We start from the raw sequence: 22,414 nt of genomic DNA, 5'->3' as shown, positions 1-22,414 counted from the left end.
AGGTGCTGTAATGAACTTGAAATATCCAGCATCTGGTGTTGATTTTTGTAATATCCTGTAGGTTGTACTGTATGTGACGGAAGGTGTCAAACCAATATTCAGTGAGAATCTTACCTGTTGGCAGGAAATGGTTTTCATAGTTCTGAAGACAGGGGTGGCATGGTTGCACAGTAGTTAGCATTGCTGCCGTGCAGCTCTGGGGCTCTGGGTTCAGTTCCAGACCCGGGTTGCTCTCTGCATGGAATTAGTTTGTTCTTCCTATGTTCTGATGGGCCAAGTGTTCCGGATTCCTCCCACAACCCAAACACATTCTGATATTGTAGGTTAATTGCCTTCTGGGGAGCTGGCCCTGGTATGAGTGTGTGCGTGTGTCTGTGTCTGCATGTGTCCTTTGATGAACTGGAGTCCTGTCCAGGATATCCCTTGCATTACATCTATTGCTTTCAAGAATAGACACCGGCTCCTCTGTGATCGTGAATTTGTAGAAGCAATTAGAAAATAGATGATTAAATGAAAATTTTCTGTCCTTACTGTTATATTTTAACTTAGGTTAGTTTATTTCCCCCCAGCTCCCAGTGATGCTCAGTTTGTACATATTGTATAACATTCTTTACTATTTTGGAATGTATTTTATTTATCTCCTGTAAAAATCCTAACGTGCTGGGAGTTGTATTTTTTGCTGAATTTAAATTAGCATTAATAAAGGTTGCAATGCCAAAGATTTATGCGTGGTTTAAATTAAATGTATTCATCTTTAATTTATTGGTCTGTAAGTCTGTTGAAATGTTTGCATTAGTGATGCTTAGGATATTGTCTGGTCTTCTCTATGGCGGTTGCATGTAATTGGCCTTTGATGTCATGTCCACTGCTACATTCAAGGAAGTGTATTCCTTTTGCTGTGCTGTGTTATGTCTATAATAGTGGACAGCTGCTGGAGCATAACTATCTTCATCTCTACAGTCTTTCTTTCCTCTGACCTTGTTGTGCACTATGATGGAAAGAAGGAACAATAAGATCACTGAAAGAGAGATTTAGATTTGGAACTCCCCTTTGAAATTTTTTAATCAGAGATTAATTGGAGGCTCAGTTAGGCACAAAGCCCATTGCTTGCTTTTTATAATCTGAGACGCTAATGTCAGCTAAAAATATCTCTACACTCCTCACCCTTCCACCATTCAGTCTGTTTAAAATAGCTTCTACATCTCCTTAGTACTCACTGAGCCTTTACAAAAATACACTTTTGTTGAGTTCCGATTAATTGAACTCCTTAAACATATACACCTACTTTATGTGATAATTTAAGCCATAGTGAACTTTCCCTGTCATGGTATGTTTTGGAATATACAGTATGGTAAACATATTTATGGTAAATATGGTTTACTATATATACATATGGTAAACACTGTTCGTCTATTAGTGTGCATGTTTTCTGGCCCATAACATGCCATTGATTTGTATATAAAAATTACACATTTACTATTAGAATTTTTTTTTAAACAAAATTATGAGAAACTTAAGTGTGAGAAATTTAGTCTTTAGTTTAAAACATTTCCTAATATGCATTAACATACATAAACATTTTTATGATTTTATGATGACTAATTTAACCTGATGTAGTGTGTTAATCTTATTTATTATGCCACAGAAAATGTTTTATGTTTGAAAATGCTATTTCATGATCTGAACAGACTGGAAGCTCTTGTGTAATTTCTATAACTTTGGCTTTGATAGAGTGATGTTCATACCATAATGCTGACATTATATTGTATGTCCAATGTAGGAATGGTTTTCATTTGAAATAGTTCATTTGCATAGTTGTTCATTTTATCCTGATTTTACCACTTTTGAAAGAAAGTTCCTCATAAGCCAAACATATTTTTTGTTTTTTTTTAAGATGAAAGTTTTATTAAACCAGAGTTTGTAAGTTTTGAGTTCTCTGAAGGGAGTAGAAAGTGGTATTAATGAAAGACATTACTGGCAGAGCCTACAATGTGCATCTGTGCCTCCTAAATATTTTTTTTCAGAAACATCTAGTTCCTTGGCAGAAGGCCATTTAAAGTGATTTTCAGTTTTCAATATATTAATTGTAAAATTCCAACAATTGTCAGTTTCGATGTGGTCCCCATGTAGGTGCAGCTTTTGATCCACCTTGATGGACAGTTTAGTCATGGGATTTAAGGACACAAGCCAAACACATAGGTATTCACCAGCTTGTCCCATGTGAAGTCTGCTAAAAGGAGGAATAATTGAATTGCCATGTCCTAGTTTTAAGATCGTGAGAAATAACATCCTTTAAAGATCTCTCTGTAGTTAAGTATAGCCTAATATTTTTAAAAAGCCATGTGTAATGATCAAATTATTTTAAATCAGAAGAAAACTTCTCTTATAGACCTAGGTTTCCAGGTCTTTCAAATTAGTCCTAATTTTTCTTTCACAAAATGAGAAAAACATCTGTACAATGGATAATAAATCTAAACACATTTTACATAAGCATCTGATATGCTGCTTCTACTGCATGAGCTTTCTTTTTTCATTTTAAGGCCTGTTTTCAGAAGTAATATTTAACTGAAAATAAATAAATTGCTATTGGAAAAAATAACCAGGTTTGAGCTTTACTTAAAGCTTTACTTTACTTTAGGTAATGTTCTCAAAACAGGGGCATAGTTCATTATCTAAGAAGCAGGCTTCTCCAAAAATATTTTGAGGTGGGATAACAGTTGTTTGTTCATTGTTTTTATAAAAATCCAAGATAACAGTAGGTAATCTGGAGTTAGAGGTCCTGTTGCCTGCCACCACATTTCATTTGTTTTTGATACCCCCCATCATTTTGTATTTTTTGGTCGTATTTGAGATCCAACCAGGAAGGCTGGAATGTGGAAAACGAGTAATTCTTTGCTTCTTGTTTCCCAAATTAAGAGGAATCTTGTATACTTCATTATTTAAGACATTTTTTATCCCCCCTTGTCGCTGGATTTGGTCTCTAATATCTGTAACTAATTTTCATATTTTTTCCTGGAATATATATGTGGTAAGTACTCCACATACCAGACTTGGTATGGAAGAAGCATTTGAATATCAGTATTGGGGTCTGTAAATGATAAATAAGAGCACCTAATATATCTGAAAAGTAATTTAAAGTTTAAATTTAAAATTTAAAGTGTAATTTAAAGAAAATTTACACATTCACATTTGTAGCATTGTGTTTGAGGGTAGGAAAACGGAAAACAGAATAGGGAGCCTTTCAAGGGAATGCTGCTGCACTGCACAGACTGAGTAAAGACACTGATATTGATGACTGATTTCGCTCTCTCATTACATAATCATACACGCACAGGACGAAAACTGAACGACAGCATAGTTCCTTCGTGAAAGGAACTAGGGAAGTTAAGAAATTCTCTCTCTTTCTAACTATCTTTATAACTTTATTAATTATTCTTCATGGTGAAAATAATGGGATCAAAGTCTGGACATTTCTGGATATTTGAAAATTCCCCCGGACGGAGATATAAGGATCAAAATAGAGGACATGGCCGGGTAAATCCAGATGTATGGGAACCCTAGCAGCCACCGACGCTAGCTCTTCTGCTGAACCTGACACAGACAGCACTTGCTAGTGTTGGCAAGTGTCGGAAAATGGCTATAGCTTCCTAATCAAAATATGTTCTTAAGTGTGGACCACTGAAATTCACTTATAAACTTTAAAGAACCCTTAAGTTGCAACAAAGGTCAAAATAGTGTTAGCATTATCTAACATAAGAGTAAGAAAATCTGTATCTTTTTTCCTATTTCAACATTACTTTGTTTGTTTGAAGTGACCAAGACATAAAACAATGGAAGAGATTGGTCTCAAGTGAAGCTCTAACCAAAGGAAAACAATCGAGTTATCTTTTACCTAGACAGTGCTCAATTGTCTCTACTGGTTGGAAGACAATACTCCCAAGTGTCTGTTTAAAACATTGATTAACATCAGTTGTGTACCCACGTTTGAAAAGCAGCACTAAACAAACAGAATTGAGACTTATGTAAACTAACTATAGGTAATCCTAAAATAATTATGTAATACTCTACTTGCTGAGGTATCTAAATCTACTCTGAACAAACTACTGAATGTCCAAAATTCAGCAGCCAGAATCCTGACCAGGTCTAGTGCAAAAATTCACATTACTACAATCCTGAAATCCTTGCACTGGCTTCCGGTCAAATTCCGTGTAGACTTTAAAATCCTCATGCTCACCTATAAGGCTTTGCATGGCTTGGCACCTCAGTACCTGTCTGAACTATTATCGCCCTACTCCCCAAATCGCAACCTTCGCTCTTCTAATTCTGCTCTCCTTACTGTCCCCCAAGTCCGTCTACATTGTATTGGTGACAGGACCTTCTCCTGTTATGCCCCCAAGCTCTGGAACTCTCTCCCCAAGGATATCAGAGAGTCACCTTCTCTAAAGTCCTTCAAGTCCATACTCACAACCTTCTTCTTCAGAAAAGTCTTTACTTAACCGGTTCCATTCTTCACCCCCCTGCTTTTCTTAGTACCACCATCCACGGTCTCCTCTATATATTGTAAATGTGTTTAATCTTGTGTATTTTTCTTATTTATTGTTGTTGTCATCCTGTAAAGCACTTTGAGAAGCCACCTTTAAAGGCGCTATATAAAATAAATTGTATTATTTATTATTATAATTACAATGTAATCACAGTAATGCACAACTGAAACAAGTTTTAAAATTCAAACTAGTAGTAAAAGCAAAATAAAAGAGCTTAGCCATGTCCTTACCTAAAAATTAAACCCAATAATCGTGACACAACATAAACCATGTAAAAAAGGCATTGAAGAATAAAAAAAAGTTTATATATGTAAATTGAGACAAATAATTCCTATCCCAAAAATTGTAGTGCACCACACTCCAAGCAAAAGTTGGCACTGCAATGAGAACTCCCAGCCAAGTTCAAATTGGCGCTGTCCAGTCTTGCTGCCGTGAATGGGGGGAAATGGAAGTAAGGCTGATGTTGTCTGGAGACAAGATGGGTTCAGTGTTCTGTCTATGCTCTTGCTGCAGTGAGACTCAGGAGAGACTGAGTGACTAGGACTGCTACTGTATGTGCATCACTGATGCAGGCAGAAGAATGGAGTGACGCAGGTTGTCAGTCAGACCTGTCTTTGGTGCTCTGTGGCAAAGAAAACTGTTTGGCACTATTGCAGACAACCCCTAAAATTGGAGTGCAGATTTCGGAGCTGTTCCCCTGCTCCTGAAGGGTTTTGCGGCATACCCCAACCTCATCTGGAGCCAGGGAGTCAGATAGGCTCTGATCTAGTGATGCCACAGGCCTCTTGCATTCTTTCTCCAAGTCCAATTTACTGGTCAGACCTGTCAGATCAGGGACTCAGTGGCTCTGACTACTGACACCAGCTTCTCCTTGTGCTGCTGTCTTCAGTGTCTCCCGTCTGGTGAAGCTCTTCCTCCTCCATTGCTGTGGAACTGGTAGCTGTGCGGCAGTCTCGAGCGGTGGGTCACCGAGTGCCTTCTTAAGTGCTGTAGTACAGTGGTTCTCAAACTTTTTGGACCAAGTACCACCCCTAATCCAACCAAAGCATCCAAGTACCACCTACAAGTCATCATCTCATAGGAATCCCAGAAATTCTCAATGACCAACTCAATGACCAATGACCAACATGAGCGTGCGTGCACATACTCACACATACATATAATAAAGGAACAAGTTATAGGTTTATTCCATGCTGAAAAAAAGAAGAAAGAGAACACAACGTTTCGGCCGTGGAGCCTTCTTCAGGTGTCAATTTGAACTTGGCTGGGAGTTCTCACTGCAGTGCCAACTTTTGCTTGGAGTGTGGTGCACTACAATTTTTGGGATAGGGATTATTTGTCTCAATTTACATATATAAACTTTTTTTTATTCTTCAATGCCTTCACACCTGAAGAACGCTCCACGGCCGAAACGTTGTGTTCTCTTTCTTCTTTTTTTCAGCATGGAATAAACCTATAACTTGTTCCTTTGCAGCCTACGCATGCTGACGCAGCTACCCACCTGAACTACTACATATAATAAATATTATAATAATAAACTTAATTTGATATAGCGCCTTTAAAGGTGGCTTCTCAAAGTGTTTTACAGAAAAAAAAAACATTAACAACGACTAATAAAAAAGCACCATTTCAGTGAGAGGGGTGAGCCTGTTTAGTTGAGCAAAGCAGATGTGAATTAATTTTTCGAGCCTTGATACAATTCACAACGGAGTCTAACATATTAAATCGTCAGGCATTTTCTTGACGGCAAAGGTCTCGCGGTGGATGTTGTAAAGCGTCCATTAATTTCTGGAGCAACCTCTCTAATTCGTGCAACTACACCGTTATGTCGGCTTCTCATTGCTCTAGCACCATCTGTACAAACTCAGACGCATTTTATCCAGTCGAGGCCATTCTCTTCGATAAATTAATTCAGAAGCTGAAATATGTGCTCTCCTGTAGTTTCTGTTGGTAGCGGTTTACAGAACAGAAAGTCTTCATGGGACCTACCCTCAAACTTGTATCTAACGTAAACGAGCAAATTGACCAAATCGACTACAGACTCAGTGTACTTTTGATATAATCCTTCATTTCAATAATTCTATGAATGACTGTGTCTTTCAGGGGGAGGGGGGCAGCAGGTCGAGCTGTTTAGCAGCTTTTTCTCTACACATAATACGTGTCAGCTCTTTTGCCAACGGTAAATAAGGTTCTTCAGAAATAGTGTACTGTAGCTTACCTGCTTTAGCAATCCGCAAGCTTGCATTTTTCCGTGTTTCCGTTTTTATTTCCGTATTTATTTAAAGTTTTTATTTCATGCGCATGGGAGCGAAACACAGAGACGCTCGGTGTATTTTTCTCAAATTAGAACAGTTCTTAAATATTTTTCTGTTATCACGCTTTCGTGTGCTCACAAGATTACCTGCGTTGGTAGCTCATATTTCTATGCATTCCTGTGTTTACAACGTTAGCATTGTTCCAAAACCACACACATTCTCCTTTCTCCCTATTTGCTGGAGATACAGTAGCTTTTTTTTAAATACAATTGGTCATTTGCATCCGTAGCACGCATTCCTATAGAGTGGTATAAAATTACAGAGTATCTCTTGTGTCCACTGAACTATTAGCGCGCACTGTATCGTAGTACGTAGGCTGCGTATTCGACAAGTATTAAAATACAAAATATGAAAACCCGTCCCGATTTTTCAGCGCACACGACACAGTTCCAGGGTCATTTGGCGTACCACTTGGTGGCACGCCACGTACCACTGCCGGTACGCGTACCACAGTTTGAGAACCACTGCTGTAGTAAATTCAGCTAAGGATTGTTTTTGCCCTGAGGCTCGATCACAGACTTATCCACAGGCAAAACGGTTCTTTCCTTTTTAGTGGCACCTCAGTCTCCCCTATTTCTGCTTTGTCTAACTGTTCAGCTCTAGGCTCGCACAACTCTACATTTTGTCTAACTAAATTCACTGAAATATCTGTGTGCTCCTCCAAAGCTGCCAATTTCTCGTCTGATCTCACAGAAGATTCTTTTGATCAGTGTCTCTCACACCCAGCACAACTAAGTAAACATCCCTTGCTTTGAAGCTCTAGGAAGTAGAAATTGTGACACTAGTTAGGTGTTACCCATTGTATCTAAGATTCTTAGACCTCCATTGTCACTTACCTCAGCCTGTAAAAATGCCATGTGGATGATTATACTTAAACACACAAAATCTTTATTTAAGATCATCTTTATCTTTGGTAGACTCAATGGATACAAACTGGTGAAAATCAGTCCTTGTGCTTTTGAATCCCACTGCTATGACAGCTTCTGTTCCACCCTAATTTCATATTTGGTTGTAGCCATCCATCCCTCCATTTTGTAACCGCTTTATCTAATAAAGAGTCATGGGGTAGCTGTGGCCTATCTCGGCAAGCAATGAGTGGAAGGTGCAACACACCCTGAATGGGATGCCAGTCCATCTGAGGGCACACACAGACACACACACTCACACCTTTGCCAGTTTTCCCAGAAACCAATTAACCTATCAGTAAGTCTTTGGAAAGTGGGAGTAAACCGGAGCAATCAGCAAAAAAAACCCACAAGTACAAGGGGAACATACAAACTCCATGCAGAAAGCATCCTGAAAATTTAACCCAGTGCCCCAGAGCTGCAAGTGAGCTATGCCATGTCACCCTTCAATTGTAGCCTTCAGGTTTTATTTGGATAGTAAGGTCTTTCTTAATTTTAAGTAGATTTGCAAAGAACATATGCTTGAGATCCTGAGTAAAATTAAAGTAGATATGTCTAAAAGGTCTTCTTTAAAGACTGTGTTGCATGATAGATATAACTCCAATTAGTTTCTTATATTCCACAATCTTCAGTTAACTTCTACCACAATACCCAGAATAAACCCATTCTATTAGAACTAGTTTCAGGGTTCAGACAGATGGGTGGGCTTCTGAAGGTAGACAACTTTGCAGTGGTCTAGATGTTGAGGTGGCCTAGCTGCACGTGATATAACTTGGTGTTAGTGGTTGTGGTCATTTGAGGGTGTTTCAGACATGCTTGGATTCAGGGACATCAGTTTCATCGAAATTCAGGAAGCATTAATTAAGCTGATTAGAAATGTCTTACATTGTTGAATAAGATCTGTGATACCCTTATATCACACTTGATAGCAAACCATTCTTTGAGAGGTATAGCTAGTTGATACTTTACCATCATACTTTACCATATCACCCTAAAACTCACAACTGGCAGCCCACTAAAGCTAAGCAGGTGTGGGCCTGGTCAGTACCTGGATGGGAGACCTCCTGGGAAAATCTAAGGTTGCTGCTGGAAGAGGTGTTAGTGGGGCCAGCAGGGGGTGCTCACCCTGCAGTCCATGTGGGTCCTAATGTCCCAGTATAGTGACAGGGACACCCTACTGTAAAAAGGCGCCGTCCTTCGGATGAGACGTAAAACCAAGGTCCCGATTCTCTGTGGTCATTTAAAAATCCCTTGGCGTTTCTCATAAAGAGTAGAGGTATAACCCTGGCATCCTGGTCAGATTTCCCATTGGAAATTTCCCATCTGCTCTCCTCCCCACTGATAGCTGATGTGTGGTGAGCGTTCTGGCGCACTATGGCTGCCGTCGCATCATCCAGGTGGATGCTGCACATTGGTGGTGGACGGGAGTCCCCATTACCTGTAAAGCGCTTTGAGTGGAGTGTCTAGAATAGTGCTACATAAGTGTAAGGGATTATTATTATTTACTTATTTACTATTTTGAAAGCTCACACACATGCTCTCTCAAAATCTGATGCATTTTCCTTTTCCTCCTTTTTCTCCTTTACTCTTTGCACTCTCATTGTTTTTGCCATTTTTCACCTTGTTCTCTTAAAAACTGTGACAAAAACTTTACAAAAAGGACAGGGTTTGTTTTTTTTTGTTTCACTTTACTTTCACCAAGATGGCTGACTCATCTCAAGCTTTTTTTCACCTGATGTCTCGCTAGGTATAGAATAGAGTAGTGTAATATACAGTATAAAGACATTTCTGAAACCATAGATTGATCATTTATAGTCAGACCTAAATAAGGAATTTCCAGCATAATTTCCCACAGTGCTTTATCAGAGTTGTAAGGGAAGTTGAAAGTCTTTTGCTGATTTAGCAGATGTTATAGAAATAGTGCCTTTTGCATTCTTGATTTTATTTGTCCTACAGGGTTTCTTGGATTCATAATTTAACCTCTTTTTCCAAAATGTCAAATACATTTAAAATATTTCTCATTGAAAGATACGTGAACATTGACTCTTAGATTGTATTTATCATGCCACTTTTCTGCAGTGCCTTAAAATAAAACATTCATGAAATTCAGTTGCTTCATCCAGCAAAGCAGTAAAGGTAGTTGCTGAAAGTGGAGGTTGAATGATGTTATTTGATGAACAATATGAATTTAAACCTGGTTCATGTCACTATGGGCCTTGAGCAGTTTGCCCTTAGTGGTGGTATAGTACTTGGTGATCTCAGCCTCATGTTGAACAATGACCTCTGCAGCTACCCAGGTGCCTCTAGGCTCACAGTGATGTCAGAGGGGATCCCTCTTCGGAGTGTGTAAAGGAGCCTGTATGCTCTGTGAACCAAAATGTAACATGCTTGAATGTGCTGTTCAAGATTATGTAGGTACGTAGTAAAGATACTTGGTCATCCTGAATTAAAACAAGCTAAATCGATTCTAATGTCCTAGTTATAAATAAACACACTTCAGAAAGTCTAAGTTTTCATCTATAACTGTAAGGATTTCTTATAGTGAGTTCCTAGTATGAATACGAATCGTGTTCCCAAGATGAATAAATTAATTCCAGCTGTTCATATGATTTCAAATACCACTGAGAGATTAGTGTTCTATTGATATGAGGTTCCAAGTCTATGGGGTGTCTTGTGGGATGATGTTTCACGTACAGAGAGTTAATAACTTTGCCTAATGATATTACAATAGATAAGCCTGTAACTCCTGCCCTGATTACTTTTACTTTTGTCATTGTGTTACATGCTTTTATTTTTAACTAATTTGAATTTTGTAAATGTGCATTTCTTAAAATTATTTTTCTTTTGTGAACTCGGGATCTTGAATGTTGGATTATATTGGATATATTACAACAGCTTAGACACTAATGTAATTATTTAAATGTACATAATAAAATTAGTTATTTAACAGATGAGGAATATGACTTTCATTGAGTTTAGGGGAAAAACATAATTGTAAAAAGCCACTGTTAGTGAAATAAAATTTTGAGTTTGGTTTTAACTGATTAAACAATGATTTCATGTTGAAATAAATGACTGCTTCATTTTTTTTATTTTTTGTTCTCTTTAATCTTTTATTGATACATCTAGCTTTTATGATGCCACAAAACGTCTATAAAAATATCAACAGTGAAGAATCTTTAAGAAGGAATATGATTCTTATTGAATATTTCAAGAAACAGTGCTGCACTGATTTGTGTACTTATGGGTAATAATCTGATAACACACAATGGATTTCATCTGCTGGGTTATTATGTTAAAGGTCCAAAAGTTTGCTTAATTTTATTTAATTAATGTTATTTCCATCATTTGTACAGTACTGTATCTGCTTTAGTGGACCTTTTCTGTTTTAAAAGATCAGTTTGATCTGCATTGCCCTATTAAAATCTTATAGCAAGACAGTTTCATCATTATTCACTGCTATTTTAATTTTCAGTTCATTCTGTGTTTCATTTTCTTCCCCTGATTAATAGAAACAGCATAAAGGCAGCATTTTCAGTTGTTGCTGGAGATAGAAGAGAAATCAATTGTAAACATGCCAGACTGTAGCCTGCATCAATTTTCTGTCACCATTACAGACACAACAGACTTTGCTAGAAACCTAAGTGCCTGGACAGGTGCTTCTAAATTCCAGTGTGATGTATTCTTAAGTGACAACTGCAGAGGAAGAAAAAACACTTCAGTGTTTGGCCTGATGCCTGCCAGGGGCCATTGTTTAAGACGAAGGTTGCTCGGAGTTTGATCTATTCTCAGCGTTTGCTGTCTGTGACTCATCTCTGTAATCTGCAAAAAAAATCTAGGTTGGCTGCCAGAGAAATATTTCTCGGTAGTTTTCCCTCAAGTGTTCCCCTCTAAAAATCCTTTACAAATTGAAAGCTTAATCCCTTTTTATATCTGTGCAGATCCAGTCACACCAAGAGCTAGCGACTGCTCCATCTGCAGTGACAAAGAAAAGATGGCCTTTCTCAGTCCAGACCATCTTCTCAATTGATAACCCCTGAGCACTCTGCAGGATGCCCTTAAACAGACCAAATCTATCCACTAGGTGGCACCTGGAGGCCCTGTTTCTCAGTTTTCTCATTAAATTTATTGGTGCTTAATAATTGTATCTATTTTTTTAGCAAATGTTAATGGACCAAAATTGGAAGGCAACCAATATATATATTTGTAGCCCTGTGCAAAAAATATTAGGGCTTCCCTAAGAACTATGTGTAATGCTTACAGCTTTTGTTTGCCTTGTCCTGTTTGCACTTATTTTTCCCTTATGAAGTCACATAATTGCTGAAATGAGAACATTATTTTTTTTGTTTCGTATTTCTTCATTTATGCTGAGGGTAATCAAGTAATCAAGCTCATGAATTGAGGAGATATGTGGCCAGCATCATATTATATAAAAAAATATAAATAAAAACTTTGTCAATTTGTATCACCATGTGAAGAGGATTTTAGAACACAGGCAGTGTGTTAGGAGTGCTATTTCTTTACCATGCCATGAGAGATTAGGGCAGGTGTGTTGGGCAACCAAGTCAAAGAAAAGGAGAAAAAGGAAGTTTTCAGCAGCCTCACAATGTGAATTATGGGCAGAAATACAGAAAGACATCTGTAGCAATACAGAGGCTGGTTTTGAGAAACAGTTATTGTAACTGTTACAGTTACCTTATGCATATATAAAGTTCCATAGATAAAGATTTATCACGGCATATCACATCGAGGTCTAATTTCTCTGATTTGTGTGAGTCATAGCATCAGTTCCTGTTTAGCTATAATGTCATATTCCATTTCACAGAGTAATTAAAGAAACATTTCTTCCTGTTTTTTCCACATCTCCTGTGGAGTGAACAAGAGTTTCCCTTGATAGTACTATACCCCATCAACTGTACTCCACCCTTGCTGTGTCTTGCAGAACTAGATTAATGTGTGTGCGCTCTGTTTGAACCGTTTTGATTCTCTTAGATGCTTGGGAAGGTAATGACTGCACAGATGTAATAGCCTTGATTTTTGCAGTAGTCTGATGATCATCTTGTTTTGAATTTATAAGAATTCCCAGTTTACCAGAGGAGGTGGGGCTCACTTCCTCTTTCTGCGTTATGATAATAGTAAACACAGTGATAGCACCTTCCCCTTTATGTCTCTCTCAGAATGTCACACTACACTGATGAGCCACGGTTCACCATTGAGCAGATTGACCTGCTGCAACGTTTACGGCGGACGGGCATGACCAAGCATGAGATCCTGCATGCCCTGGACACCCTGGACCGGTTAGACCGAGAGCACGGGGACAAGTTTGGGCGCCGGCCAGCCTACGGTGGGGGAGGTGGGAGCGGCACCACAACCACCACCACCACCTCGACCAATAGTAACAACGTGGCAGCCTCTTCGTCCACCACCACCATTGCCACCCAGACCCAGTACCGAGGGCTTTCTCCCTCCCCCAGCAACAGCTACGACACATCACCACCTCCCAGCGCCGCCACAGCCAATCAGAACGGCCGGGAGAGCATGTCCGCCACTCCCAACGGCAAGTTGTCGCCCAGCCGCTACACTGTTAACAGCGTAGGGGCGAGGTCATACAGCTTCGAGGCTACCGAAGAGGATCTGGACATCGATGACAAAGTGGAGGAACTCATGAGGTAAATGACATCAACAGCAGCAGGGTCGGGTGTGGTTAGGCTTACAGTACCAGTCTGTTCTTGGTCCAAGAGGTTTCAGGAACTGCATTGTCCCCTCTTACAAAGACTTTAATGCAATATCGTTAGGCAAAATCATAATAAGAGCAGTGTGTAGGGCTGGCAGTTAGCTCTATTAAGTAAGGTCCTATGCTTGAACCTAGCGAATGCAATAAAAGTACAATTCAAAGGCAGGTTTTATCCAGGGATGGAAAAATGGGTGTTAGACAGCATTATCACCTTCCAGTGTGATCTCATCAGATCTCAGAAGTCGGAACTGGTCTGTACTGGAATGGGACACTTCTAAAAAAACAAGATTGTTGCCATAAATAGTGTTGGATGGTCAGTTTGAATAGTTGTTGGAATAATTCTCACTTCTTTATCTGAATGTGCCTTGTAATGCAGCAGCTGATGCCTAGTGCCATCATACGAATTATACCCTCTGAGATATAAGACATCACTGCATAATGTATAATATTTTAATACTTCATAAATAATCTAGTATTCTATCCAATACATGTTGCGTTGTCATTTACACTAGGCTTCACTGTAATCATGTCCTATTATGATTAAACTTATTTTGATTGAAATTTATTACAAAAGTATTTCCTCAATTTACTTTATTTACATATTCAAAGACAGATATGTGTGTGACTGCATATCTCAGGATCTAACAAATCTGAATTCTTTATGTTGCATTCTGTCAGTATACTAGCTTGAGCATAATGGTTTACAATCTCTTTAAACCTTCGACCTAAAACAAAACAAAATGTTTAGCCCAGGGTCGCTTAGTGTCAGATGTCAGTTACCCATCACACCATTGTACCAGAAATCTACTGCAGTGAGAAAAAGAAACCCACAAACAGCTACCAAAAAATATAGTCAGTTAAAACGTTCCCTGGAGAGCAGCTGTACAGCCTTCTGCCTGAAGTGGTTTTTGAAAAAAAAAATAGATGTCTTCCTTTATTTTCTTGAAATAATCTTGTGCTTTTATTTGAAACATAGGAAGGGATTTTAACAACCCATGGGAGATTTGTTAGAGAAATTTGACAGCTGCATCCTGTCCACGATGGCGGCCCGAGGGAAATTTTGTGTGTGAGAGCCAAAGGGGTGGAGGGATAAGGTAGATTGGCAGGCCTAGAATTCCACGGTTAAGGGCTCCCTTGAAATTTAAGTGGATTTTCTAAAAAGGCAAGCGGCAGAGATAGACATTTTTAACCACAGAAACACAAAATGTGTTGTCAGTACAATAGGATGTAAACATCTCATTTTTCCCCGAAAGAAAGCACTCCCTGTTTAATTCTCCTGCTTAATGTGTTCCTTTTGAAGGCTTTTGACCCAGCCATTGTGCATCTGTTCATCTTGTCTTTTTCATGCAGGAGGGACAGCAGTATCATCAAAGAGGAGATCAAGGCCTTCCTGGCCAACAGGCGGATCTCCCAGGCCGTAGTTGCCCAGGTTACAGGTAAGTCTTGCTGTGATCCATTTGAGATGTCCTAGGGAACATCTTCCTTCACTACAAGTAATGGCTTCCAGGCATTTGTTTGTGCCCCACTCAGAACGAAAGTCGAGTCAGACCTTTTCCAAAATTTATAGTTAACTAAACACGTTCCTCTGAGGGCATATTATGTAATAGTTGGATGGTCCTTTCAGTTTTTTAATGACACGTTTTGTTTGTAGTTCACTAAACAAGTGAACAATATTTTGTTCTGTCACGATTTCAAAGAAAGTCTTTAGATGAGAGTTCACCACTCCTGGTTGTGGAGTGTGGTAAAATCCTTCTCTACCCCAGGAGAGCATGCCAGCAGCTTCTGGGACTGAAAGGGGGCTGTGTACGTAAAATACATTTCACACAACAATTAATTCTTTCTTGTTTTGTGGCTGCCTGACAATTTGCCAAGTCACAAGAACATGGTTGCACATGCTGCCATTCTCTGTAGTCGTTTTGAACTATTGAGTTATCCATCATAACCATGAGGGTTCTGACATCGGTGAACATGGTTTTAGGCTGATGGCCTGTGAGGTCCACCATTAAAAGAGTGGTTTTAAAGAGCTCTAAGACAGCTGTTGCAGTTGGGTAACTTCTACCTTGAAGGACATGTATAGTTAAGCTGAAGGATCATTACACAAATCTGCAAAATTGTTTTCTGTGTACATGGATTTCAGAACATTTTAAAAGCCCCTTGTAATGTTTTTGTTGTACATTTTTGGAATTTTAAACTGAAAAATGCAAAATCCGAGTTGTTAAAACTGCAGTGTTGCATGGTAGTTTGAAACAGACGTAGCTGTGTCTATTATTGCTGCTTGCAGACTGTGTGTGGGGGAATGTGCTGTTGAAACATATGGTCTGCTGTGTTTGAACTGGCAGGCATCAGTCAGAGTCGGATCTCCCACTGGCTGCTGCAGCAGGGCTCTGACCTCAGTGAACAGAAGAAAAGAGCCTTCTATCGATGGTATCAGCTGGAGAAAACCACCCCAGGTGATGCTCACTATACCTCTGCCATGCAGGCCCTGTTCAGGATTTGCTGCAGCTTTAGGGCTTTTTATGTCTGTAGATTGAGTTACAGTTCTTGACTAAGTTACAGCTGAACATAAGAAAAACCCAAATAAGATAAGACATTGTATCCCTCCCAAGTATGAAGCCCCCAATCCTGAGCAAAAATTATTTAAATTCCTACTTTTAATGACAACTTTTAATGCCTGACAATAAATATTGTAGAACTTTTGAATTGATATAAATATAGTTGTTTTGAACATGGAATTTGGACATATACCCAATCATGCTTACTTAAGATAGTGTAATGGACCAAGTAAAGATTTATTCAATGCTGAAAAGCGAAGAAAAGAAACACAACGTTTCGGCTGTGGAGCCTTCTTTGATGGACACCCTTTAGTTGTTCCTTCACAGCCTATGCATGATGATGCGGCTACCTACTTGAACTACTTCAGATTATGTAATATTAAAACGAATCCACTTTTAGATGTTGGGATATTATTCGGTTATCTTTTTTTTTTTACCAGTAATACAATTTTTAACTTGTGTGTGAATAGTATTGTTAGAGCCCAACATTTCAATATGTATCATGAAGTTATGCTGATTGCATTTCTTAATAGATCAATGTGAAGAAACACCTGCTGGACAGACAAGAGTACTTTTACTTTTGCTTTAGACTGCCAGTTTGCTTGTGATAAAACCATTCTACATGTAAGCCAAGTTTTCTTCTTCTCTGTTGCAAAAAACCTCTGATTAAGAAACTATTTAAAATGTTATACAAAAACTGCTTTAAAGCCAGTAGCCATATCACCCTGTGACTGGCTACCCACTGAAGCTAAGCAGGTGTGAGCCTGGCCTGGACCTGGTTGGGAGACCTCCTGGGAAAAACTTGCTGTTGGAAGAGGTGTTAATAGTGCCAGCAGGGGGAGCTCACCCTGCATCCTTTGTGGGTCCTAATGCCCCAGTATAGTGATGGGGATACTATACTGTAAAAGGGCACCGTCCTTTGGATGAGACGTAAAACTGAGGTCCTGACTCTCTGTGCTCATTAAAAATCCCAGGGCATTTCTCAGAAAGTGTATGGGGTGTCACCCTGGCATTCTGGCTAAGTTTCCCATTGGTCTTTACCAGTCATGGCTTCCTAATAATCCCCATCTATGAATTGGCTTCATTACTCTGTACTCCTCTCTACTGATAGCTGGTGTGGGGTGAGCGTTCTGGTGCTCTCTGGCTGCCATCACATCACCCTGGTGGATGCTGCACATTGGTGGTGGTGGAGGGGAGTCCCCATTACCTGTAAGGTGCTTTGAGTCGAGTGTACAGAAAAAACACTATAGAAGTGTAAGCAATTATTATTAGTTATTATTAAAGACTGGTGATTTCTCTTCAGAGTCTTCCCAGGCTCTTGAAGGCATGTTGTTAAATGTGTGGCTGATTGACATTTCTCACTGGGCAGGTGCCACCTTGAACATGCGCCCAGCCCCTCTAGCGATGGAGGACTCAGAGTGGAGGCAGACGCCACCCCCCGTCAGCTCCACGCCGGGCAGCTTCCGTCTGCGACGCGGCAGCCGCTTCACCTGGAGGAAAGAGTGCCTGGCAGTGATGGAGAGGTGAGTTGCTGAGACCTGGTGGAAGGCAACGCTGTGCTGTTCTTACGGCAACGAACAACAGCACCTGATGACTGGCATGTAGACAGCCAAAGCAAAGAAAAGGTCTCCCAGATACTTGCCCTTTCTGTGTTTTATGTTTTATTCTCCCTTTTACCTGTTTTTTTTCTATATTGTTTTCTCTTTTCACCCATTAAAAACGTTTTATTTCTTGCTGTGTGTCCTGTTGTAACTCCTGTGCCATCATCGTTATAATTCCTTCCTTACATTGTTACAACTCATGCTTAATTCCTCACACAAAGAATTAGGTAGATAGACCACATGGGTGAGCAATCGTTTTTTAAATTCATTTTCAGAATCGCAGGTGAAACCTCTTTTTAAGAGTTTAAATTTATATATTCATTTTGTGAAAGTGCTTTAGATAAACAGTACCATAAAAGGTTTATTTTTGGCGAAAATGTCAGAAATTATAGTGACAGCTGTCATTGCTCCCTTGTAAAATTTTACTTGAAAGAAAAACTCTGTCTAAAGGTTACTTTTGCTGACAAATAAGGATTAAATGCTAACTAGAAATATAAATAGTCATGACAATGAAGCAGTGAAGCATTCTACAGACCACATAATCAAGTATGACAGATTATGGATTTCAAAGTACAGAAATTCAGAATTTCATGTTTACCAGAAGTACACAATGACAGCATTTCATGTGATTAGACAATGAATAGGATTAATTCTTCCTTATAATAGGGGCTTTGCTTGACTTCTATCCAGAGCATACACAATTTCATTGATAATCAGTTAACATTCTTAAAATAGACTAAATGAAATGTCTTTTTCAGAGCATTTTCAACAACTGGCTCTGAAAACAGTGAAGGTTAGGGTAAATGATTGATGGTTAAGATAAAGGCAAAGAACCTAATCTTGCAGTTATTTTAGAATATGTGGGGAGAAAATGGAAAATGTTCCTGCCACTACCTATGTTTTTCCACATATTGTATAGTGTATGAGTCCCAAAGACCATGAATGTTATCTGATTATTATACTTACAAAAATATATTTAAAATATATTCATGGTTGAAGTTGTTTCTCATGTACTTGATCTCTCTCCTTGTTTCCCTATTTCCACCTGTGGTTTTCCTCTTGATCTGCCTCTCTCGACCTGTGTCCCTTTTACGATTATTTTAACGTGTTAAAATAACTTGAAGCAGTAACATCAACAGATTTCTCCGATTGACTTCTCTGTCACCGTGGATGAGGAGGAACGATATTTCGTTCCACTGTATATATGTATATGGCTGGAATGACAAATAAAGTTCACTTTATTTACTTCATGACTTTGTCTCTCTGTTCCTAGCTATTTCAATGAAAATCAGTACCCAGATGAGGCAAAGCGTGAAGAGATTGCCAATGCTTGCAACGCTGTCATTCAGAAACCAGGTAAGGCTGTTAGAAGATAAGTGAGACCTTTGAATATCTGCAGAATGGAGTGGGGAAGCTGAAATGGGGGAGTTACTGTATTGTGCCGTTATTGAAACCGAAGCAAAGTGATTAAAGCAGCACTGTGCCACATGGTGCAATTTTGATATACCTGTAGCATTTACATAACCATCATGTCAAAGTCAGCCCTCTGACATGTCAGTCATTGCCTGATACACAATATATATGCTGCCTGATACTACTGTGCTCTATTTAATGATTGTATTTGCCACATCAATATTGTTTCTATAGTAGTAAGCACTCGGTTAAGCAGGCTTTGCTTTAACAGACTTAACAAATGGACAACATCTGCTAAAGGGAAATTTTGTCTGTAAAATATTTATTTTTAGCAAATTTTCTTCAGTATATTTGAGACACATGACATAAAAAAATGTATATTTATGATAAAAAAGGCACAGCAACAATTTTCCTTGACTGTGATAATTGAAATTGTTAAACAAAATAAGTCAAAAGATCCAGAAAGCATATATATAAAATAGTATATAGATAGTCATTCTCATATAATAGTATGTTTTGAAGCAGAAAAATGTCATTAATTATTTAACAGACAATTGGCAATAAAAGAAAGAAACTCATTCCATTAATAAACTGATGCATATCTCGGGGATCTGTAGTGTTAGGTAAGGAGAGAATGTACATAAAAGAAAAAATAATAGATTAAGTGTCTGGTTTCTTCTTATATCCCATATTGTTTGCCTTTTGAAATTCTTTAATATCTTGCTGAGAAGAGTAACTAGTTCCTGAGATGGAAACCGGAGTGGAACATCTGCTCATTTGTTTTCTATTGCTCTTCCTGTATGTATTGACTCAGTAGGGTCGCCTAGGGATTTTACTTGCTAGTTCTATAAATAGGCAGCTTTGGTGTGAAAGAAAGAAGTTGGCAGACAGGAATCATATTAGGCCTGCAGCACAAAGTATTGGCTCGTAGTTTATACTGAGGGTGGTGTGTAGTGGATAGCTGTCCAGCACATTTGGTTTTAATATTGTGACTTTCAATGAAAGGAAAACACATCCTACCAAGAGCGTCCTTTATTCTCCTGGTAGCATACCAGTTAGAACCCATGAATGTCTTCTATTGAATATGGTCCCAGTAAAATACAGAAATTTATTTTTTGCAGTATGCTAAATGCGAAAATGAAAAACAAAATGTAATGCTAAAAATAACCATTTCTAATTATACTAAATTCAATAGGGTAAACTCTTTCATTCTCAAGTTATCTTAAAATCTGTTATCTGAAGGTTCTGGGTTTAAGTGGGTTCAAGTTCAAGGACAAGGAACTTTACTCGGATCGTTTCTGTAAAATATCCAGCTACACAAATGGTCATAAATGTTAGGTGTTATAGAATTAATCAGGATATTCTCACCACTGAGGTCAGTGTAACCCTTTGTTCAACTCCTTGTTTTCAGCTGCTTCTAGTCAGCTCATAGTCCACTATTCTCCTTATCTGTACTATCTCTGTTTTTCCTGTGTCTGTCATTGTCACAGTCTCACTTTCGTCTTTCTCTGTCCTTAGGGAAGAAGCTGTCAGACCTAGAGAGAGTCACATCACTGAAGGTCTATAACTGGTTCGCAAACCGGCGGAAGGAAATCAAAAGAAGAGCTAATATTGGTAATGTGTCAGACAGGGAACTTGTTTACAATGCTAAAAATCACACGGATAGCTCCAGCTGTGCCATGGAGCCTCAAGCCAGTAGATAGATTCCTCCATTGGAAAGACATGTCTGTTATCCTTCTGTGTTCTTCCAATCATGTCACCTTCATGCTCATAAAAAGACATCAACGTTTTTGGACACAAACAGAAAATATGTCATTAAACTCATGCCTAGGAGCCCATTAGTTAAGAGGAATTCTTGCCATATTTAAGAGGGAAATATATCACAGCTACAAATTCATTCACTTGCTTTATGTCAGCATATAAGTCTGATATGTACATTATCTATCGAAATTAACAGTGTTGTTGGTCCAACTCTTCCCAGAGTCCTGTAGTCAGTTTGTAGTATAGACTAGTGCCTGGATTTCCTCAGATATGTTATGGTAAGGTCTGTTTTTTCGAAGAAGCAGCAATCCTGGAGAGCCATGGCATAGATGTGCAGAGCCCTGGAGGACACTCCAACAGCGATGACATCGATGGCAATGACTACTCTGAGCAGGTGGGGGGCAACCTACCATTTTAACATTCTGCTTTTTCGTTTTAATAGGCTCTATCAAGTTCCATCACCAAAGCCTAAGAAATATTCTCCCAGAATAAAGTGGCAGTACCCAACAACCTCATTTATAGCACTTGTGAGTAGTTAAATTGAGGAATAAAGGAGTGTAAAGTAAACAGAAAAACAGGCTCCACAACCGAAACATTGCGTTTCTTTTCTTTACCTTTCAGTATGGAATGAACCTTTACCCATTCATCTTGAATTAGTGTTGATTACTGGATGTCATCTGGTTTCCTTGCTGTTATACGCAATAGCTGTAATCAATAAGAATCTGTTTTCACAAACTTTTGAATAGAAAAGAAAATAACTTGCAAACGATCCAATCAGGCAACTTATTAGTTCTATGAAGGCTAATTAAACTGAGCTAGAATAAGAACCAGCAGGCGTTTCAAAAACCTCCAGGACACCCTGCGTGAGATTGAGAGGGTCTGAACTAGAGGTGAGCCAGGACATTCAGACTCACACCGCTACTCTTTTGAACAGTGCCATAGGACCAGGAGTAGTCAGGACATCAGATCTCATCCAAGCAAAAACACCTCCTTCATCACGTAGTGCTCTTTCACCATTCAGAGCTCACAGTTTAAAGTTTGTGGATTCAAGGCAACAGTGCCACCATTTGAACCCCCAGCTCCCCTTGCAGTAGCAACTCGATTCCCTTGAGCAGTCGAGACCCAGCCTTGTTAGCTTCAGCGTTCTAGTAAAGGTATGTCTTAAATTGGTTCTACACCACTTAGAGAGATTTGAAATAGTTGAAGTTGGTTAAATAGTGAAAAAGAAAGATTAAATTAGGAATGTAATTACTGTTAAATAAAAATAAAATCAGTCTAGGTGATTTAATTTCTTCTGGTGATTAACCATCACACTTAGCATTCTTTAAATAAAAAGAATCTATTCATGCTCAACCTGACACCATTGCCATCAAGAGGCCAGTGGCAGTATGAGCATGTTGTGGTGGATATTTACTTTTAAAACAAAACACCAAACTTAAAAAAAAAAACCTATCCTCATTTTTTTAATCAAGATGAACCCTCAGGACCCTAATGTTAGCTCTGATTTGACCCAGTTCCTTTAAAAATCAATACAAATTATATGATTTTTCAAGCAGTCTTGAAATAAGTATTTTTAGAACACATTGTTT

General features: G+C 38.8%; 1 protein-coding gene across 5 annotated transcripts in view; it reads left to right on the top strand.

Annotated features, from left to right (window-relative positions):
• Positions 1-22,414, top strand: part of hmbox1a (homeobox containing 1a) — a 41,974-nt gene that overhangs the window by 13,431 nt on the left and 6,129 nt on the right. For 2 of the 5 annotated variants that reach the window (XM_006625698.3, XM_015345720.2), the window contains exons 2-8: positions 12,942-13,433; positions 14,849-14,934; positions 15,838-15,948; positions 17,420-17,573; positions 18,925-19,007; positions 20,583-20,678; positions 21,125-21,219. In XM_006625698.3, the coding sequence (XP_006625761.2) occupies positions 12,943-13,433; positions 14,849-14,934; positions 15,838-15,948; positions 17,420-17,573; positions 18,925-19,007; positions 20,583-20,678; positions 21,125-21,219 (1,116 nt within the window). In that variant the 5' untranslated portion in view covers position 12,942. The remainder of the gene's footprint in view (positions 1-12,941; positions 13,434-14,848; positions 14,935-15,837; positions 15,949-17,419; positions 17,574-18,924; positions 19,008-20,582; positions 20,679-21,124; positions 21,220-22,414) is intronic. The other 3 variants (XM_015345711.2, XM_015345704.2, XM_015345727.2) reach the window with 3 other exon arrangements.

The sequence above is a fragment of the Lepisosteus oculatus genome, chromosome 2 (assembly GCF_040954835.1).
Source record: "Lepisosteus oculatus isolate fLepOcu1 chromosome 2, fLepOcu1.hap2, whole genome shotgun sequence".
In the NCBI taxonomy this organism is placed as follows: Eukaryota; Metazoa; Chordata; class Actinopteri; order Semionotiformes; family Lepisosteidae; genus Lepisosteus; species Lepisosteus oculatus.
This window is presented reverse-complemented; position numbering and strand designations above follow the sequence as displayed.